The sequence below is a fragment of the Cervus elaphus genome, chromosome 5, assembly GCF_910594005.1.
Source record: "Cervus elaphus chromosome 5, mCerEla1.1, whole genome shotgun sequence".
NCBI lineage: Eukaryota > Metazoa > Chordata > Mammalia > Artiodactyla > Cervidae > Cervus > Cervus elaphus.
In genome coordinates, this window is record NC_057819.1 from 121,042,297 (window position 1) to 121,057,107 (window position 14,811).

Below are 14,811 nucleotides of genomic sequence, written 5' to 3' on the forward strand. Positions count from 1 at the left end.
TGTTCAGTGAGTGATTCCCGTTTCCCCAAAGGCTGCCCCTCATTAGCATGAACGGGGGTGGGGGTGTGGAGAAGGGGTGGGGGGAGAGAAAGAGCAAAAGACCAGGCTCAGTTTTAGAGCCTGGGAACCGTGTCTACAAACATGACAGCTAGAGCTTTCTGGCTCCTCTGTTTGATCGTTGGATCTTCTCCCGAAGCCCCAGTGGCGGAGAGAAAAGGTAAGATCGATGAAACGCTGAGCCCTGGGAGAGGGGCTGGAATCCGGGGGCGAGGTGCGGAGGGGGCGCGATGAAGGGAGGGACGAGAAAGGGGTCAGGGCTGACCAGAGAGGAGACTCCAGGTCCGTGTTCGTGTTTGAAAGGAGCAAAATGTGTCCCCAAGATTGTGTGTGTCTTGGCAGCCTTTTCGGAATGAAGCCAGTTGTTCAGCTACTGAAATGATCTCGAGCGAGCCTGGCAGGCTGGAGAAAACTTTGCATGTTAAGTAGTTGCTCCATCACAGAGGAGGGAAAGTGTCAAAAGGGGTCGTGGCGCGCCTTTCGGAAGCCTTGCGGGCTGGGCTCGCGGGACGCGGCGGGCGGCGGGCGCCCCAGGAGCTCGGGGTCCGCCCTGCGCCCGGGTCCGCGTCCCGCCGGCTATCTCAGGCGCTGGGTGCGCCCCGCCGCGGCTGGGGGCGGAGGGAGCCGAAATTGGACCTCTCTTCTCTCTCCCTGCAGCCCCAACCAATTGCCTTGGGACACCTGAGTCTTTAAAACACACAAAACATATTCACACAGTTGCATGCATGAGATGGAAAATACTGAGAGAATGAAGAAACAAGAGGTTCTCTGCGGAGAGGTGTTTTTGTTTGGCTTTTATGTAGATGTTCTGTTCGATTCACTATCTCCGGGAAAAATAGCTTCCGCACCTCGCAGGGCAATTTACTTTGGGTTATTTTTCCACATGGAAATTGAATGACTTCAGTGGCATTTAACCCAAATATCAGACAATCTTTCCCATGACAACAGATGGTGATATCAATGGGGAAGCAGTTGTGAGGTCAACAGTTGACAGTCAGGAATTGGATATCCACCAGAACTTTATTCAGCTGTGTATGGGCAAAGCTGAACATAATGAGTCAGAATCAACCTCTCTGCAAAAACATGAACTATAACCGGCGATTACTGCTGGCTGAAAGCTGATTTTAAAGGAGATTGTCAATTTGGCAAGATAAATCACTTGAAGTGAAGATTGTCAATTTGGCAAGATAAATCACTTTAAATGAAGTGTTGCAAGAACTGCAAAGGGGCAGACCAAGCATTTCAATGCCAGAGGAGAGAAATACTGAAAACCAGCCGTTAAAACAATAGAAAAAATAAAGACGGGCTCTTGTGCCCGTCTGGAGGGCACTGGGACCCAGGCAAAAGGGGGAGGTGATATTGTGTAACTGGGCATGGAAAGTTGCCCAGCTTCTAAGCTGGCTGGTTTGCTCACCAACCTGCCTGCAGAGCTGGGGAAAAATCACTAATAATTTAAAAAATTTGTTTTCATGCCATGCCATTTAGGAGCTTTTTCTCTACCACGAAAATGATGCGGGGGACAGGGGGCGGGGAGGAGGGGTGCATGTAAGGGATGTGCGTGCTTTCACACTTAACCGGGGGCTTCTGCCTCCCAGCCACGCTTTAAACATCTTTCTAAGCTGTGGTTTACTAATAAGCGGTGTCCAAGAAGCCAGATAAAAATCCACTCACAAATGCTCGATTCTTCGGAGACCAAGATGACAGTGTAAACACGGATGGGAAAACCAAATAGTTCTGTTGTCAGGGGCGCTTAAACAATTAGGAGAACCTGTAATATGAGACCTTTCCCCCTGGGGTTTGCTCTCGGTACTTTTCTCAACAAACTGTACACAGCAGAAAGGCGGATGTTTATATATATATTAAAGAAAGGGCAAAAAGAGTTTGTTATTTAACCAGAGATGTCAGTTGTGTTTAGTCCTAGAACAAATAGGCTGTTGTAATTTTAAAAGCTATTGATTTAGACAGGGTCCTTAACAAAATGAAATCTTCCCATGTGGTGGGAAAAACGTTCTTAGTTGTCCTCATTCTCACAGGGCGAGACCCTCATCTCGGTCTTCCTGTGAGGCCTAGGAAACCCGTGCTCATCAGAAGCTGGGGCGTCTTTCCTCTCCTAACCGGGGGCGCCTTCCTCTTCCCGCTCCCGTTCTCTTGGCTTCATTTCCAGACCCCCTCTCGCAGGTGTATGGCTCAGTTAACGCTGTCCCCCATCTCCTCCCCTCCCCTCCGCAGCCTCATCTCTGCCGGCCTTTCCTCCTCCCTCAGTCTCCCCGGCCTCACCTCGCCTCCCTCCTCTCGGCCTCTCTCCCTTCTTCTCGGCCTCTCCCCTTCCCCCCTCCCCTTCCCTCCCCTCTCAGTCTCCCCTTTCCCCCCCTCCTGTCGACCAGCCCCCTCCTCTGCCCTCTCGTCTCAGCCTCCCCGGCCTCTCCTCTTCTCTCCCTACAGCCTCGCCGCCCCACAGCCGGAAACCCGACCCCGGCGGAGGCCCGAGTGCGGAGATGCCTGGGCCCGGGGCGCAGCCGGTCCCCGAGACCCCGCGGCGGCCGCGCGCGGCCGAAGCCGCTCCGCGTGCCTGGTCAGACCTGAGGCGCCGGAAGCCCCCGCCGCCCGCGGAGAACCGGGCGGGCTTCCGGGAGGCCGCGCGCGCACCCGCCGGCCCGCCGAGCCCGCGCCTGGCGCAAGCCGAGAACCGCGCGTCACCGCGCCGCCAGCCGGCGCTGGGGGAGTTCCCGCGGCGCGCGCGCGCCCGGGCCCCGCGCCTCCCGGCCGTGCGGCCTTCCGCGCGCGCCGTCGAGATCCCCGCTGGCCCCGCCCACCCCAATCGGCCGCGCGCCGCCGCGCCGCCCCCGGAACCCGCGCCCGCGCCGCCGCCGCACCTTGGCGAGCTGCAGGGGGAGGAAGCCGAGCCCGGCGCCGAGCACTGTGCGCGCGCCTGCAGGGCAGACTTGGACGAGCGCGAGTCCTACTGCACCAGCGAGTTCGGTGAGTCCCGCCCGCAGCTCCTCCCGGGCCCGGGCGACCGAGCCCAGGCCGCGGGGCGAGCCTTTCCGAGCCGAGAGCGCTGGACTGTGCCCCGGGGCCCCTAAACCACACCCTAGAGAAACCCACCCACTCGGTTTTGCAAGCCCCAGAGCTGTGTGGACCATTTCGTGACTTGTAAGAAACGCACTGGGGGGAGAAAAGAGGACGTGAGCGCTATGCATTTCTCCAAACTCTTGTTTTTTGAAAGCAGCATTGAACGGAATCGTGCATGATGTAGACGTCCTCGGCACAGGGATCCGGCTGGTGACTCTCCTGGTGGACCGAGACGGGCTGTACAAGATGAACCGCCTGTACATCACTCCAGACGGGTTTTTCTTCCGAGTCCACATACTAGCCCTAGACTCCTCTAGTTGCAATAAGCCATGTCCAGAATTTAAGCCAGGTATTGAAACTGACCGAAGGGACCATTTTGAATATGCACTTTATGCCACATTGTAACTTGTATATGCCACAGCTCGGTCCCTATCGGTCACCTCAGTACCATTTTTTTTTTTTGGGGGGGAAGGGTATTCTAAAATGAATAGAGTTTATACAAGTATCACTTCGGCCACTGTGATTTAAATTCCATCAGCGAACACCCCCTCCCGGCTCCTCTGGTTAAGGATGGGAACTGTGCGGGCTGGCACAAAGCAAGTCACCGTTTGTTGACAAGTGGAGTGAAAGACCGAACACAGTTGCCAGAAGGGATGCCTAAGGGGCTGTTTAAACTGAGTTTATAGTCGTCTTAGCGGGGCCGGGGGGCGAGTAATGCCCACTCCTACGTCTTTCTAGAAATGTGCTCTGTAAAATCCTGCTGGTACTGTTGTGATTAGAACCTTTGTTCCTAGTGTTGGCTATTAACAGCCTGAGAATTTTATTGTAAAGGTCACTCAGCTGTTTCCACCTGTTGTCTGAGGTCTGAATGTCTGAGATTCAGCAAGTGCAGCAAGATCATAGATTCAAGCTATAGGCATGTCTTAAAGGTGTTATGTTTTCTTATTGTTACATGGCACTTGAAAGATAACTATACCTTTATATTTTGGCTTTTTTTTTTTTCTTCAGGCAGCAGGTATATTGTGATGGGCCACATCTACCATAAGAGAAGGCAGCTTCCTACAGCTCTGCTTCAGGTCCTGAGAGGGCGCCTTCGCCCAGGAGATGGACTACTCAGGAGCAGCAGCAGCTACGTGAAAAGATTTAACCGAAAAAGGGATGGGCAAGTGCAAGGGGCAATTCACGCCCAGTGCATCTGAAACACACGAGCTGGGCATTTCTGGATCTGAAACTTAAATTCTGCAACGAGACAGGAAAGGCCTTATCATCATATAATGGGATTTTCCTTTAGAAAGGGCACATAGTCCCTTTAGGAACTATTTGAAAGTCCCAACTCTCATCTTGAAGTCACTGTCTTATTTACAAAAGGCTTCTTAAATGGTTATGCTTCTGAGCTCCATGGCGGGGTTATTCAACTGGTGTGCCAGTTCTTCACACAAGCTCAGCTAACTGACCTGTCCAGTTAACAGATCACTGCTTCATGTTGTTTATTTTTAATTATTTTAATTTAAATACATTCTTCAGTAGAAATAGTTCACAAAAACATTTGCTTGATCTTAAATATACAATTCCAAGTAGTTTATATCATGTATCAAACCAGATTTTATACTAAAACCATCACAATTTAAATTCTGTACATAACAGTAAGTGCACTAGTCAGACGTATGAAATGTCATTTAGATCACATTTAGATCAAACACTAAATTGGAGCCCAAGACAAGTATTGAAGTTTTCCACTTAAGAGTACCGAAGGTCTTATTTCAAGCAAACAGGTGTTCCTGATGTACCAAAATACAAGATACAGTTTATTTTCACACCTCCCAGGTTCTAAAATCCTATGTTTTGTGCCATACTGGCAGCTCTCCCAATGCCAAACATATTCTGGGTGTATCTGATGTTATTTTTCTATTAAGACCAAGTATCATGTTTGTGTTTGTAAAGCAGTAAATCTTGCTGTGAAATCAGATCTTGGATGCACCTGGTTTTTTAGCCTCACTGAGCCCCAGAAGGTTTGGGAAAAAAGCATTTCTCAAACTCACTCCCCAAACCCTGGAACCAGTATTTAATGATGGCATGCAAGCATATGAATCTTAAATGTTTTCCAGCTAGCTTGAAAAATATTTAATCATGAACTGAATTTATTATTGATTTTTTTTATAATGGATTTTATATCTGAGCCCACAAAGACATTAACAGTGTTTTTCTTTTCCCAGAAGACCAAGCTGTGCTTTAGTTAATTTGAAACTCTGTGAATAGAGACACTGATAATCCTTGGTTGAAGATGACTGCCTAAAGAAAAATAAAGAACTGCACTGAAGAGAAAAACAGCACATTTGGGCTCAAAGGAGATGCACTGGAGTTCAAGCTGTGTCAGTCTGTAATGGCCTCAAAGAAGCATCATATACACACACGATGTCAGGACAGCACAGTGACTTCACAGCCTAAAACATATCTGCCTGTGATGAGATACTGTTACCTTATTTGTCCCAAGGAGGCAAAAAGTTGAGAGGCTCTGACTATTCTGTGGTAAAGCATTAACTGAAGGATTTTTAGAGAGTTTGCTGAGAATGAGTTTTGCCTAAGCTTATTAAAAATTACCCTAGAATTGCCTCTTGGGAATCCACTGCATTATTAAATGAACCATTGACAGATTATAGAGTATGCAAGTAGAAGAGCTTCTGGATTAGTTTTCTTTAGGACAGAAATTAACTAAGACAGAAGTAGCACCAGTCAAAAAAGCAAAGCTAAACTTGTAAATGTCAAATGGCTAAGTGGTGATCCTGAGTAACAAGGTGGGGAAGATTACAATGTGACCAAGTAAATGATTAGTTGGATGGTCAGATATTAAGAGTATAAAGGGAAGTGTTATAAATAGCTCTGGTTTAAAAGAGAGGGGGGAAAATCACTTTTATATAAGACTGAGAGTTAGGGTTTGATTAGATTGACAATAGTTTCTGAGAAGTTTTGAAATCACACACACAAGTCCTTTAGAGGCCACATGGTTAATGTGGCAAACACAAGCATGTCAACTTTTTAGAAACTGCCTTGTTAAAACTAAGGCCATCATTCAAGACCAAGTTTGCAGTGAAAGACGACTGAGGCTCAGGTGGGGTCGAAAAGTGGTATGTGTGGGGATATGGATGGGAGGCAGTGAAGAACAGACTGGTAATTCCAGGTTAGGCAAAACAGTTTACAAAGAATCTCCATATTAGTACTTTGGACACAATCTTTGAATTTTATGGAAAATTTTAACTTGCAAATTTACTGTAGTTCCGAATCCTTCTGTCCCACTGATAAGATTTTTCTTAGTATATGGGTTTTGTGTTCCAGAGACTAAAGGATCTTGGGCACAATATTCTGTTGCCTTCAAGAGGAACTCAATACATTCCTCCTTCAATTAAGCTGTTGGAGCTCAAGCAGAAAAAAAGTGTTTTTCTTTTGATAGGGAAAAGGTCCATAAAACATATACACTTTTGTACTAGCTTTTAACTCTTAAAGACATCACTTGGCACTGTTTGTTTTTCTCAAAATAATTTTTAAGGTTCATCAAACACAGGTATTTGCAAACACCTAAAAACTGACTTGGCCCTTCCAGGTGGCTCAGTGGTCAAGAATCCACCTGCCAAGCAGACATGGGTTCAATCCCTGGGTTGGGGACATGCCCTGGAAAAGGAAATGGCAACTCCTCCTAGGATCTTGCCTAAGATACCCCATGGACAGAGGAGCCTGGGCAGGCATGGGGTCCATGGGGTTGCAAAGAGGTGGACATGACTTAGTGACTCAACCACCACTGCCAAAAACTGACCCGCTATCTACAGCGGGTAACTTCAATTTCAGGTGGACTTTATCATTTTAAATTTATAGCACTTATTTCTTTAGTTGAATCTGGTCCAAATTGGATCAAGTGGGGTGTGATCTTCTAGAAATGTCTTTTGTGGTATCTTATTCCAAGTATCCAGAAGTACTTTGTATTTCAATTCACTAAAAACTTCTCCCCAAGTACTTGTAAGACATTACGTTGTTCCTGAGAGGCCACCACTTTGATTTTAGGGACAAACTCTGACACTCATGGGTAATGGCCTCAGTCATGAGGCTACGTGTGTAGACTTAAGAGGTCACCGCGCTGCTCTGGTATCAGAAACACAAAGATGTAGGGAGTTTGCCTAACAAAGGAAGAGAAACAGGGAAAGAACTTTTTATTTGCAGACTCCAGGAAGGTAGATTACAAACAGCAGCAAATCTCACTGTCTCTTTAATAACACTCCAGGCCACTTGAAATATAAAAAAGTAATTGTTTTACTTTAGAAAATATCTCTGAAAGTTCACTTTTTTTGGAACTACCGCAGGACATTAACTAAAATACAAATCCTGCAGAGTTTGGGTAGGAGGAAAAAAACCTTACCAATATTATGAAAATACTTTTTATGAAATGGTTTCAAAGATTGTGAACTTGGCAGATGAAATATAACAAGCAATGAAAATACTTCTAGCCAAGGAAATCTGTTGATGCAAAGTAAACATATCTATATATATACACACACACACAAGTCCAAAGGCTGGGTAGAAAAACCCTAACAGTGTAACAAATGTGCATTCTAGTACTTGGATAATTGAAAGCAAAATAGTTGTATTATGTATACTTTATTGAGTAGCAGAAGCTTATCAAATACTCATAGAAAAGCAGCTTTTGAAACTCATTATGTGTATATAAGAAGGCGTGTTTTCCCAAAAATTACTTTTCAAAGACTAAAGCTCTGTAGTTGATAAAACTATAAAATGTCTATGTATTTATATGGTGATAGAAATCACAAGAGGCTTTATACTATTAAATACACTTATGAAATTAACATCTTCCTGGTCCAAGGATTCCCACAAAATGTACCATTTTTATACAATTTGGCAATATCAACATCTACAGAAAATATATTAACCAACCAACCACTGTTTCATTAGAAACTGCACCAAATCCAACGTCAAAAACATTACTTTATTTTTCTAGGATGAAATGTCCTATTACGTACAAAAAGAATTGCTGTTTAAATTTGCCACAATCTGTTAAAAACATAGCAATCTATTGCCTACAGATAGGAAAGTTCTTGACGCAACGTTTTAAGTGATTAAGCCCATATATATCTATATATATGAATAAATAGTACAGAAATACTGTGATGTGATGAGATGCAAAATAATTTCATAATTCATTAAAATGTAGGATTCTTGCATCAGCACAGTGCATACAATATGTAACATTTTTTTTTAAAAGCAAAAGGACAAAATTTAACCTATGTTTGACTACTTTCATGTTAATATTTTAAGCAAAAACTTTGTTTCCATGTTTTCAATGTTGAACAATTAGTCTCTTTAGTTTGTAAGTGACATTTTTATGTACAAAAAGGAATGGGCTTCATTAGATAAAATTAACCCAGAATAACTTGTACACCTGAGCCTGTAATAAGAAATAATTTGGAACTGCAGTAACGTCTTTCTTTTAAGAAACTAAGGTCTGGGAAGGTTTTGCATAGCAGGGTGATATTAAACAGAGGAAACTTAAAAAACAACAATTAGATAAAATTTCAGAACCTGGTAAGACAAAGCTAATATGAATTAGTGCAAAATCTAGTAAAATTTTTGCAAAGCTGCATAAACCAACTATGGCAGATCTCATAGAAGTGATTATGACAATGCAGAAATACGACGTTTAAGATTAAAACACTGAAAGGAAAAACATGCAAACTACACCTTCCTCTGAGGTTTCCATTTTCCCCTACTGCTTACACTACTTTTTCTTATGTGGGAAAAAACCCCGAACAACTCAACTGACCAACAAATACAGAAAGGATGAGTCATTAAAAAAAAAATGCCCTTCATAAAATGTAAGTAGCAGTCTGTAAAGGGTAATCTGCCTGGTATCATAAAACGTATAGATGAAGGCAACGTGTATTCTGTCACATTATCTTTTTTTAAAAAAATCAGTCTGATCAATTGATGCAACAGGATTAGCACCGCTGAATATTGTTCTTTGACATGATGACAGTGGGCTGGGAACTGTAAAATTTAGGAGCACTACTGCCCTGGAGAAATCCAGGTACAATCAGATCCTTCTGCCTTTTTATTTTTCTACCTTGCAGCCCTCCCTTTCCCCTCAAAGGCTTACGGAGAATCATTAGCGCACATTCAAAGACACCATCTGTGGGAGAAAAATGATCTCCATTTATTTTGTTTCATATACATCCATAGTTGAATTTTAATACAAAAAGAAAAAAAATTAGAATCTGACAAATGTTTACAAACAAGATACCTTCAAATAGATTTTACTCATTTTAGCCTGGTGCAGAGTAAATGACAAATTGTTCTGTTATATTCAAGGCAACAGAGTCTGTAATCCAGGACCACTTAGCCCAACCTTTATGCAAGCTTAATTTTTATCTACTATGAACAATAAACTCATTGTTGATTCCCAGTTGTGTGTGTGTGTGTGTGTGTGTATGTGTGTGTGCACATGTGTACATAGCAGCTCCTTTCATAGAAAGAAAAGACATCTAGAGGTCGTCTTGTACTTTTACCTACAGGAATCATGATAAGATACAGAATGGATTACATGTAACCGGGGCTGGATTTTATAAGAAAAAATAATTAGCTGACAAATGAGGGCAGCAATAAAAAAGCGTCTTTTTTGCAACAATAAATAAATACAGTCGAAAGTTTTCTGTGAGACTCTAAACCAGCTTCTTCACTGAAGAGCAGACGTGGCATTTCCATGGAGTTACACTTGACCCCATATTATCTTTTTTTTTTTCTTGCTTTCTTTTTTTTCAATAAACAAAGTTTTCCCGCTTCTGCCACAATAGTAAAACCATTTGATCTTGACAAGATAATGGTGTCGTTGACTTTGCTTTTCCCTTGTCCGTTGGACAAAATTGGCCAAGAATATAATTGGACTGTTATGACCAATAAAAACGAAGTTTAGGTCAAGTCTTGTCAGGATAACCTGACTAAAAACATCTGGCTCCTTAATTTTAAAATAGTTCAGACAACCAGATTCTTGCTGTGTTTTATGTTAGGTTAACACGCTGAACTTTAAGAAGCTGTAGACTGCAGTTTGTTGTTATGAGACCTACAGAATACAGAAAAAAGGGAACAATTAAGCACCCTTCATTTTTTAAAACAATGATGCTTTATGTGGATGCCAAGGTCAGTCTGTCTGGGGAAAGCAGCCATGTTCTTTCATTCACCCTTGGCAAGCAAATATATGAAAACAAATAAGAAAATTTTTAACCTATAATATTAAAATTTTTCATGGAACACTAAACATGATAATTCACTGGAAAAAGCCAATATTTTTTAAAAAGGAATATATATATATAATATATATATTTGTTCAATACAACATTTTTAGCCAAAGGGACAAATAGAAACATTTACAAAAGCATTACCATTGTGGTAAAAGATGTGTATACCTATGTATGTGTGTGCTTATTTACATTGAGTTGGGAAGTATGAAGGAAAATAATACTAAAAGGAGAGAAATAACAGTATTAAAATCACAGTTTTTTCTATTAAAGTTCAGAAAGTCTCCTTTCTAGTTTCACAGTTTTATTAACAACTTTTGTTAGTAAACCAAATTACTGTACAGTTATCAAGTATGTAGTATTGCAATAGTGTATATAAATACAGTCTTCCAGGAGTTTACAGTTCTTAAATACATTGTTCAACATGGCTGCTAGAATAAACTGTTTACGACTATACATCTTTTTTTTTTAAAACATTAAAAAAATTATATTAACGAATCTGAACTCGGGGGGGCAATTTTGAATTAGGTAATCACGTGGTACAATAAAAGAAAGAGTGACCCCAACATCCAGTTCTGATTCCAGTTAAAAATTCAGACTAAAGATATCACAATCTGTAAGAAAAGAAAGAACATGGATGATAAAAATGATGAATTGTAACAAATAACAGTTATGAAAATAATGCTGGAGATTGCAAATTAAAAATGAGGAAAATATGGCAAAAGAGACACTGGAAATCCATAAATAAATAAAATTTCAAAGACGGCTACATATATGTTTCATTCTGCCCTAAACTCAACAAAAGTTCCCTAATATCACATTTTTTTCTTAAACATAAGCAAGACTTGTTGGCTTCTGTGTTCTTCAATAAAAATCATATAAGCTAGAATCTAATTAAATAGCTATAGAAAGTACTCAGTGGGGAAGCTCTCCTGAGTGGCCCGTCTTTGGGTCTCCCCTTCTTCCCCCAATTCTCCACTATTGCAGCAGGCCCACCTCAGCAGCAGCTGCTGCCACCCCTACTCGGCTGGGATTCAAATCCCCCAGCTTCCACCAAAGGCTAAACTAAAGCCTTTTCAATTAAAAAAAAAAAAAAAAAGCAGTTTCAGAAATTCAGTTGGGAGTATAAACTACATAAGGCAGGAAGCACAAAGCAGAGAGGGCTTACAGTAAGTTTCACCCTGAAGTCTGGGCTGCCTGAGGAGAATTCCTTGGAACTTTCAGTTCTTGGGTAGGGAGATTTCTTACACTGGTATTTCTTACTTTATCAACTTCGTATTGTTTAAATTCTGAGATGGCAAATGAGAACTGGGCTTGTGTAACCACTTTCCCTTCTCCCTTCTTGAGTACAAGTTTTATTTCTCAGTAATTTAAATCTTTCCACGCTTTGTCTGCAGACTCATTATAAAAGTTGAAAATCAATGTGCCATTTACATTATTGTGACTATATAAATATTTTTCTCTGTAGCACCTACCTTCCCTAAGAGGGCATTCTTAGTAACCTATACAACTTTTCTCCTTTCATGGAGTTTCTGATTGCCTTTCATTCCCCCCCTCTTACATTTTTAAGTTATCTAATGTATGAATCATTTTTTCCCTCCAGACACGTCCCTCCCGGGAGTGCTCCCTTCTCCTGCTTCCATCCGCAATGCCAGCTGCACGGGGCTGCTGGACAAATGTCACTCGGGGTCAGAGCCATTCTCTTAGCTTTCTTGAAATCCAAGGTCTTTTGTTTTTTTGATTTGCTGCTTTTGCTTCTTTTTTTTTGTTAATGCATATCTTAAAATAACTTGCTAAGAAAGGATGCAAGGGAAAGAAGCTCTTTCTGAGTCCTTATATGACCTGAAAACATACTTATTCCACCTCTACGTGCGACTGTGGCTGGACACAGATTTCATTTTTCCTCAAACTTTTTAATTGTATTCTTCCATTACTCTCTAGCGTTCTGTGTTGTTAGAGAAAAGTCTGATACCAGTCTAATTCCTATTACTTTACAGGAATTTTAACCTCTTTAGAAGCTTTCAGAAGAGCTTCTTCTATCCCTGGCATCTGGAGATTTCAGTTATGGATACGTGGGATGGACCAGTTATGGATACGTGGAATGGACCTTTTCCCACTTGTCCAGCTGGCTTACACGTTTACCAACCATTCTCATCACTCCACAGCCCCCGCCCAGCTTCGCCTCCCTGTCCCACAGAACGGGAGCGCCATGGCAAGTGGGAATGTAGCTGCTATATTCAGTATCTGAGGCACAGCACGGTTTTGCTTAGATGCAACGTTGTGTGCCTCTCACCAGCTCAGGAAATTTTTCTTAGTAGTCATCTGATAATTTCCTTTCCTCTGTCTTCTCTGTTCTTTCTTTCTGAAATTTCCATTAAATGAATACTGGATACTCCATAACAAGTTTTTCTTTCATGTTTTTTCACCTCCTTGTCTTTTTGTTCTTTACATTGAGAGTGTCCTGATTCAATGTGTGCAATAAGTTTGTAAAATTTCTAGTTACTCTTTTTTTCAGATTATTCTTTATTTCTAATATCCTGTTTACCATTTTATAGATGCAGTTATCTTCTAAAATTTCTCTTGGGACATGGTTTAGAGGCTTGCTTTGCTTTTTAAGGTTCTCCTTTGACTTCTCAGGAATCTTTTTTTTTGTTGTTACACCCTGACCTTTCACCTTTGCACGGCAGGCTTTCCTTATATATCTGGCCATCCCTGACTGTTCCCACTTAAGAGGAAGTTCACAAACTTGATGGGTGCCTGGAGAACCCTGTGCATATGCGTGCAGCTTACTGACTGGCGGGCTTTGTTTTAGATCAGAGTTTTCAATCGCAACACCACTGACATTCTGGAACTGGGCACTTCTTTGCTGTAAAGGCTGCAATGTCTGATGCACCTGTGGGATGTTCAGCAGCATCTCCAGCCTCTATCTATTAGATGCCAGTACCACTTACCACCTCCAAGTGTGACAAACAGCAGTGTCTCCAGGTATTGCTAACTATCCCTTGTAGGGTGAGGGTGAGCAAATTACCCTGTTGAGAGCCCCAGTGTTAGAATAACGGGAGCCGATCCTTCAGGGATCAGGGGATTTTACTCTGGGTCCCATTCTCTTCTGTCTGCTCTCTCTGCTGATGGTTTATTCTGTTTCTTTGTGGAGAAAAGCCCAGTGTTCTTCCAGTTCTTCAGGCCTCCTGCAAGATCTGCACACAGGGGTCAGTGAGGGTGACAAGCCTGGATGCAGATCCTCAGTTAACCCTTCTCCCTTCCTCCTCTCTCGCCTTCGATCCCATCTCAGACTCTGCGTGTTGAAGGCTGTCTGGTGTCCCACCAGGCAGCAGGCTGTCACGTCTGCTGAGGAGCCTGTTAGAGGAGCCTGGCTACGGCCTGCCTGCCTCCATCAGTCAGTACCCTTCCGTCTGTTGTATTTCGTGATTTGCTGAAATCTCATCAGCTGACTGACTTCTACCATATTCTTTTCACCACTCTGAATTTATCTCTTTTTCTCCCTTTATTATTATTTTCCTGGGGACTCTGTCATATTCAGTAAGTCCTCTTTCACTTTAAGTTTTCCAGCTAATGGGTTAATAGACAGGCAACAATAGAAACAGGAAGGTTTTAGATATTCTGTAACTTTCTTGGTTTGTGGTTCACAGAGCCTCCCTGCTTGCTTTCTGTCCTGCCTTGCCTGTCGTTTGTGAGTCTTTTGTTGAGGTGACTGGGTTGTGCCTATCCTTCCCTTTAAATAGACTGACTCTACAGTACAGGTCTCAATCTACCTTGTTATAGGAGAAGGAGAGAAACAAAACACCCTGAAGATTCTCCTAAGAGAAAAATGACTAGAGATTCTTACACTTTGGTATGCAGAGTCCCTTGGGAGTTCAGTAGATAATACAGGTGCCCAGGCCCCAGCACAGCCAAGAGTTACCCAGGGAAGGTAGATCCTCCAACTACTTAGGAAGGATCAAACTAGTGGGCTGGTGGATGGGAGACAGTGAACAATGAATCCCAGGACTAGACTGGTGGCCACTCTCAAAGAAAAGGAAAATGGGCCTCTGTTGGGAAGAAGAAAGTCACGGGCTTGGGAAGGAGCAGGCACTGAAGGTCAGAAACAGAAGGCGTGAGGTCATAGGACCTGAACACCATACGAAGCTGTTCAATGCTTTTAAATGCTACTACAGATTCAAAGGGGCTTTCCTGGTGGCTCAGCTGGTAAAGAAGGACCTGCAATGTGGGAGACCTGGGTTTGATCTCTGGGGTGGGAAGACCCCCTGGAGAAGGGAACGGCTACCCACTCCAGTATTCTGGTCTGGAGAACTCCATGGACTGTATAATCCATGGGGTTGCAAAGAGTCGGACATGACTGAGCAACTTTCACAGATTCGAAGAAAAAGTCTGT

At 42.8% G+C, this 14,811-nt stretch overlaps 2 protein-coding genes across 16 annotated transcripts in view; one reads left to right on the plus strand and one right to left on the minus strand.

Moving 5' to 3' along the window:
* The first annotated feature begins 7 nt into the window (after positions 1-7).
* On the plus strand, positions 8-5,738 carry C5H17orf58 (chromosome 5 C17orf58 homolog). 2 transcript variants are annotated; one of them, XM_043905081.1, is made up of 5 exons: positions 8-217; positions 2,500-3,036; positions 3,287-3,478; positions 4,138-4,144; positions 5,343-5,738. In XM_043905081.1, exons 1-5 carry the CDS (start codon positions 142-144, stop codon positions 5,383-5,385), a joined length of 855 nt encoding a protein of 284 aa, XP_043761016.1. In that variant the 5' UTR covers positions 8-141; the 3' UTR covers positions 5,386-5,738. The 2 variants fall into 2 exon arrangements, with proteins under 2 accessions (XP_043761016.1, XP_043761015.1); XM_043905080.1 differs by lacking the exon at positions 5,343-5,738 and having other exon boundaries at positions 4,138-5,095.
* BPTF (bromodomain PHD finger transcription factor) overlaps positions 4,616-14,811 on the minus strand; it is a 137,697-nt gene continuing 127,501 nt past the window's right edge. For 13 of the 14 annotated variants that reach the window (XM_043905078.1, XM_043905073.1, XM_043905070.1 and 10 more), the window contains one exon: positions 4,616-10,243. In XM_043905078.1, the coding sequence (XP_043761013.1) occupies positions 10,207-10,243 (37 nt within the window). In that variant the 3' untranslated portion in view covers positions 4,616-10,206. Of the gene's footprint in view, positions 10,244-10,702; positions 11,033-14,811 lie in introns of those variants that run through there. The other variant, XM_043905066.1, reaches the window with a different exon arrangement.

Excerpts from the sequence above, each read along its gene's own strand:
- C5H17orf58 (XM_043905080.1), top strand. The coding sequence starts at position 142 with ATGACAGCTAGAGCTTTCTGGCTCCTCTGTTTGATCGTTGGATCTTCT. Across the intron at positions 218-2,499 it reads CCCAGTGGCGGAGAGAAAAG|CCTCGCCGCCCCACAGCCGG; the intron begins GTAAGATCGATG and ends CTCTCCCTACAG. Across the intron at positions 3,479-4,137 it reads ATGTCCAGAATTTAAGCCAG|GCAGCAGGTATATTGTGATG; the intron begins GTATTGAAACTG and ends TTTTTTCTTCAG.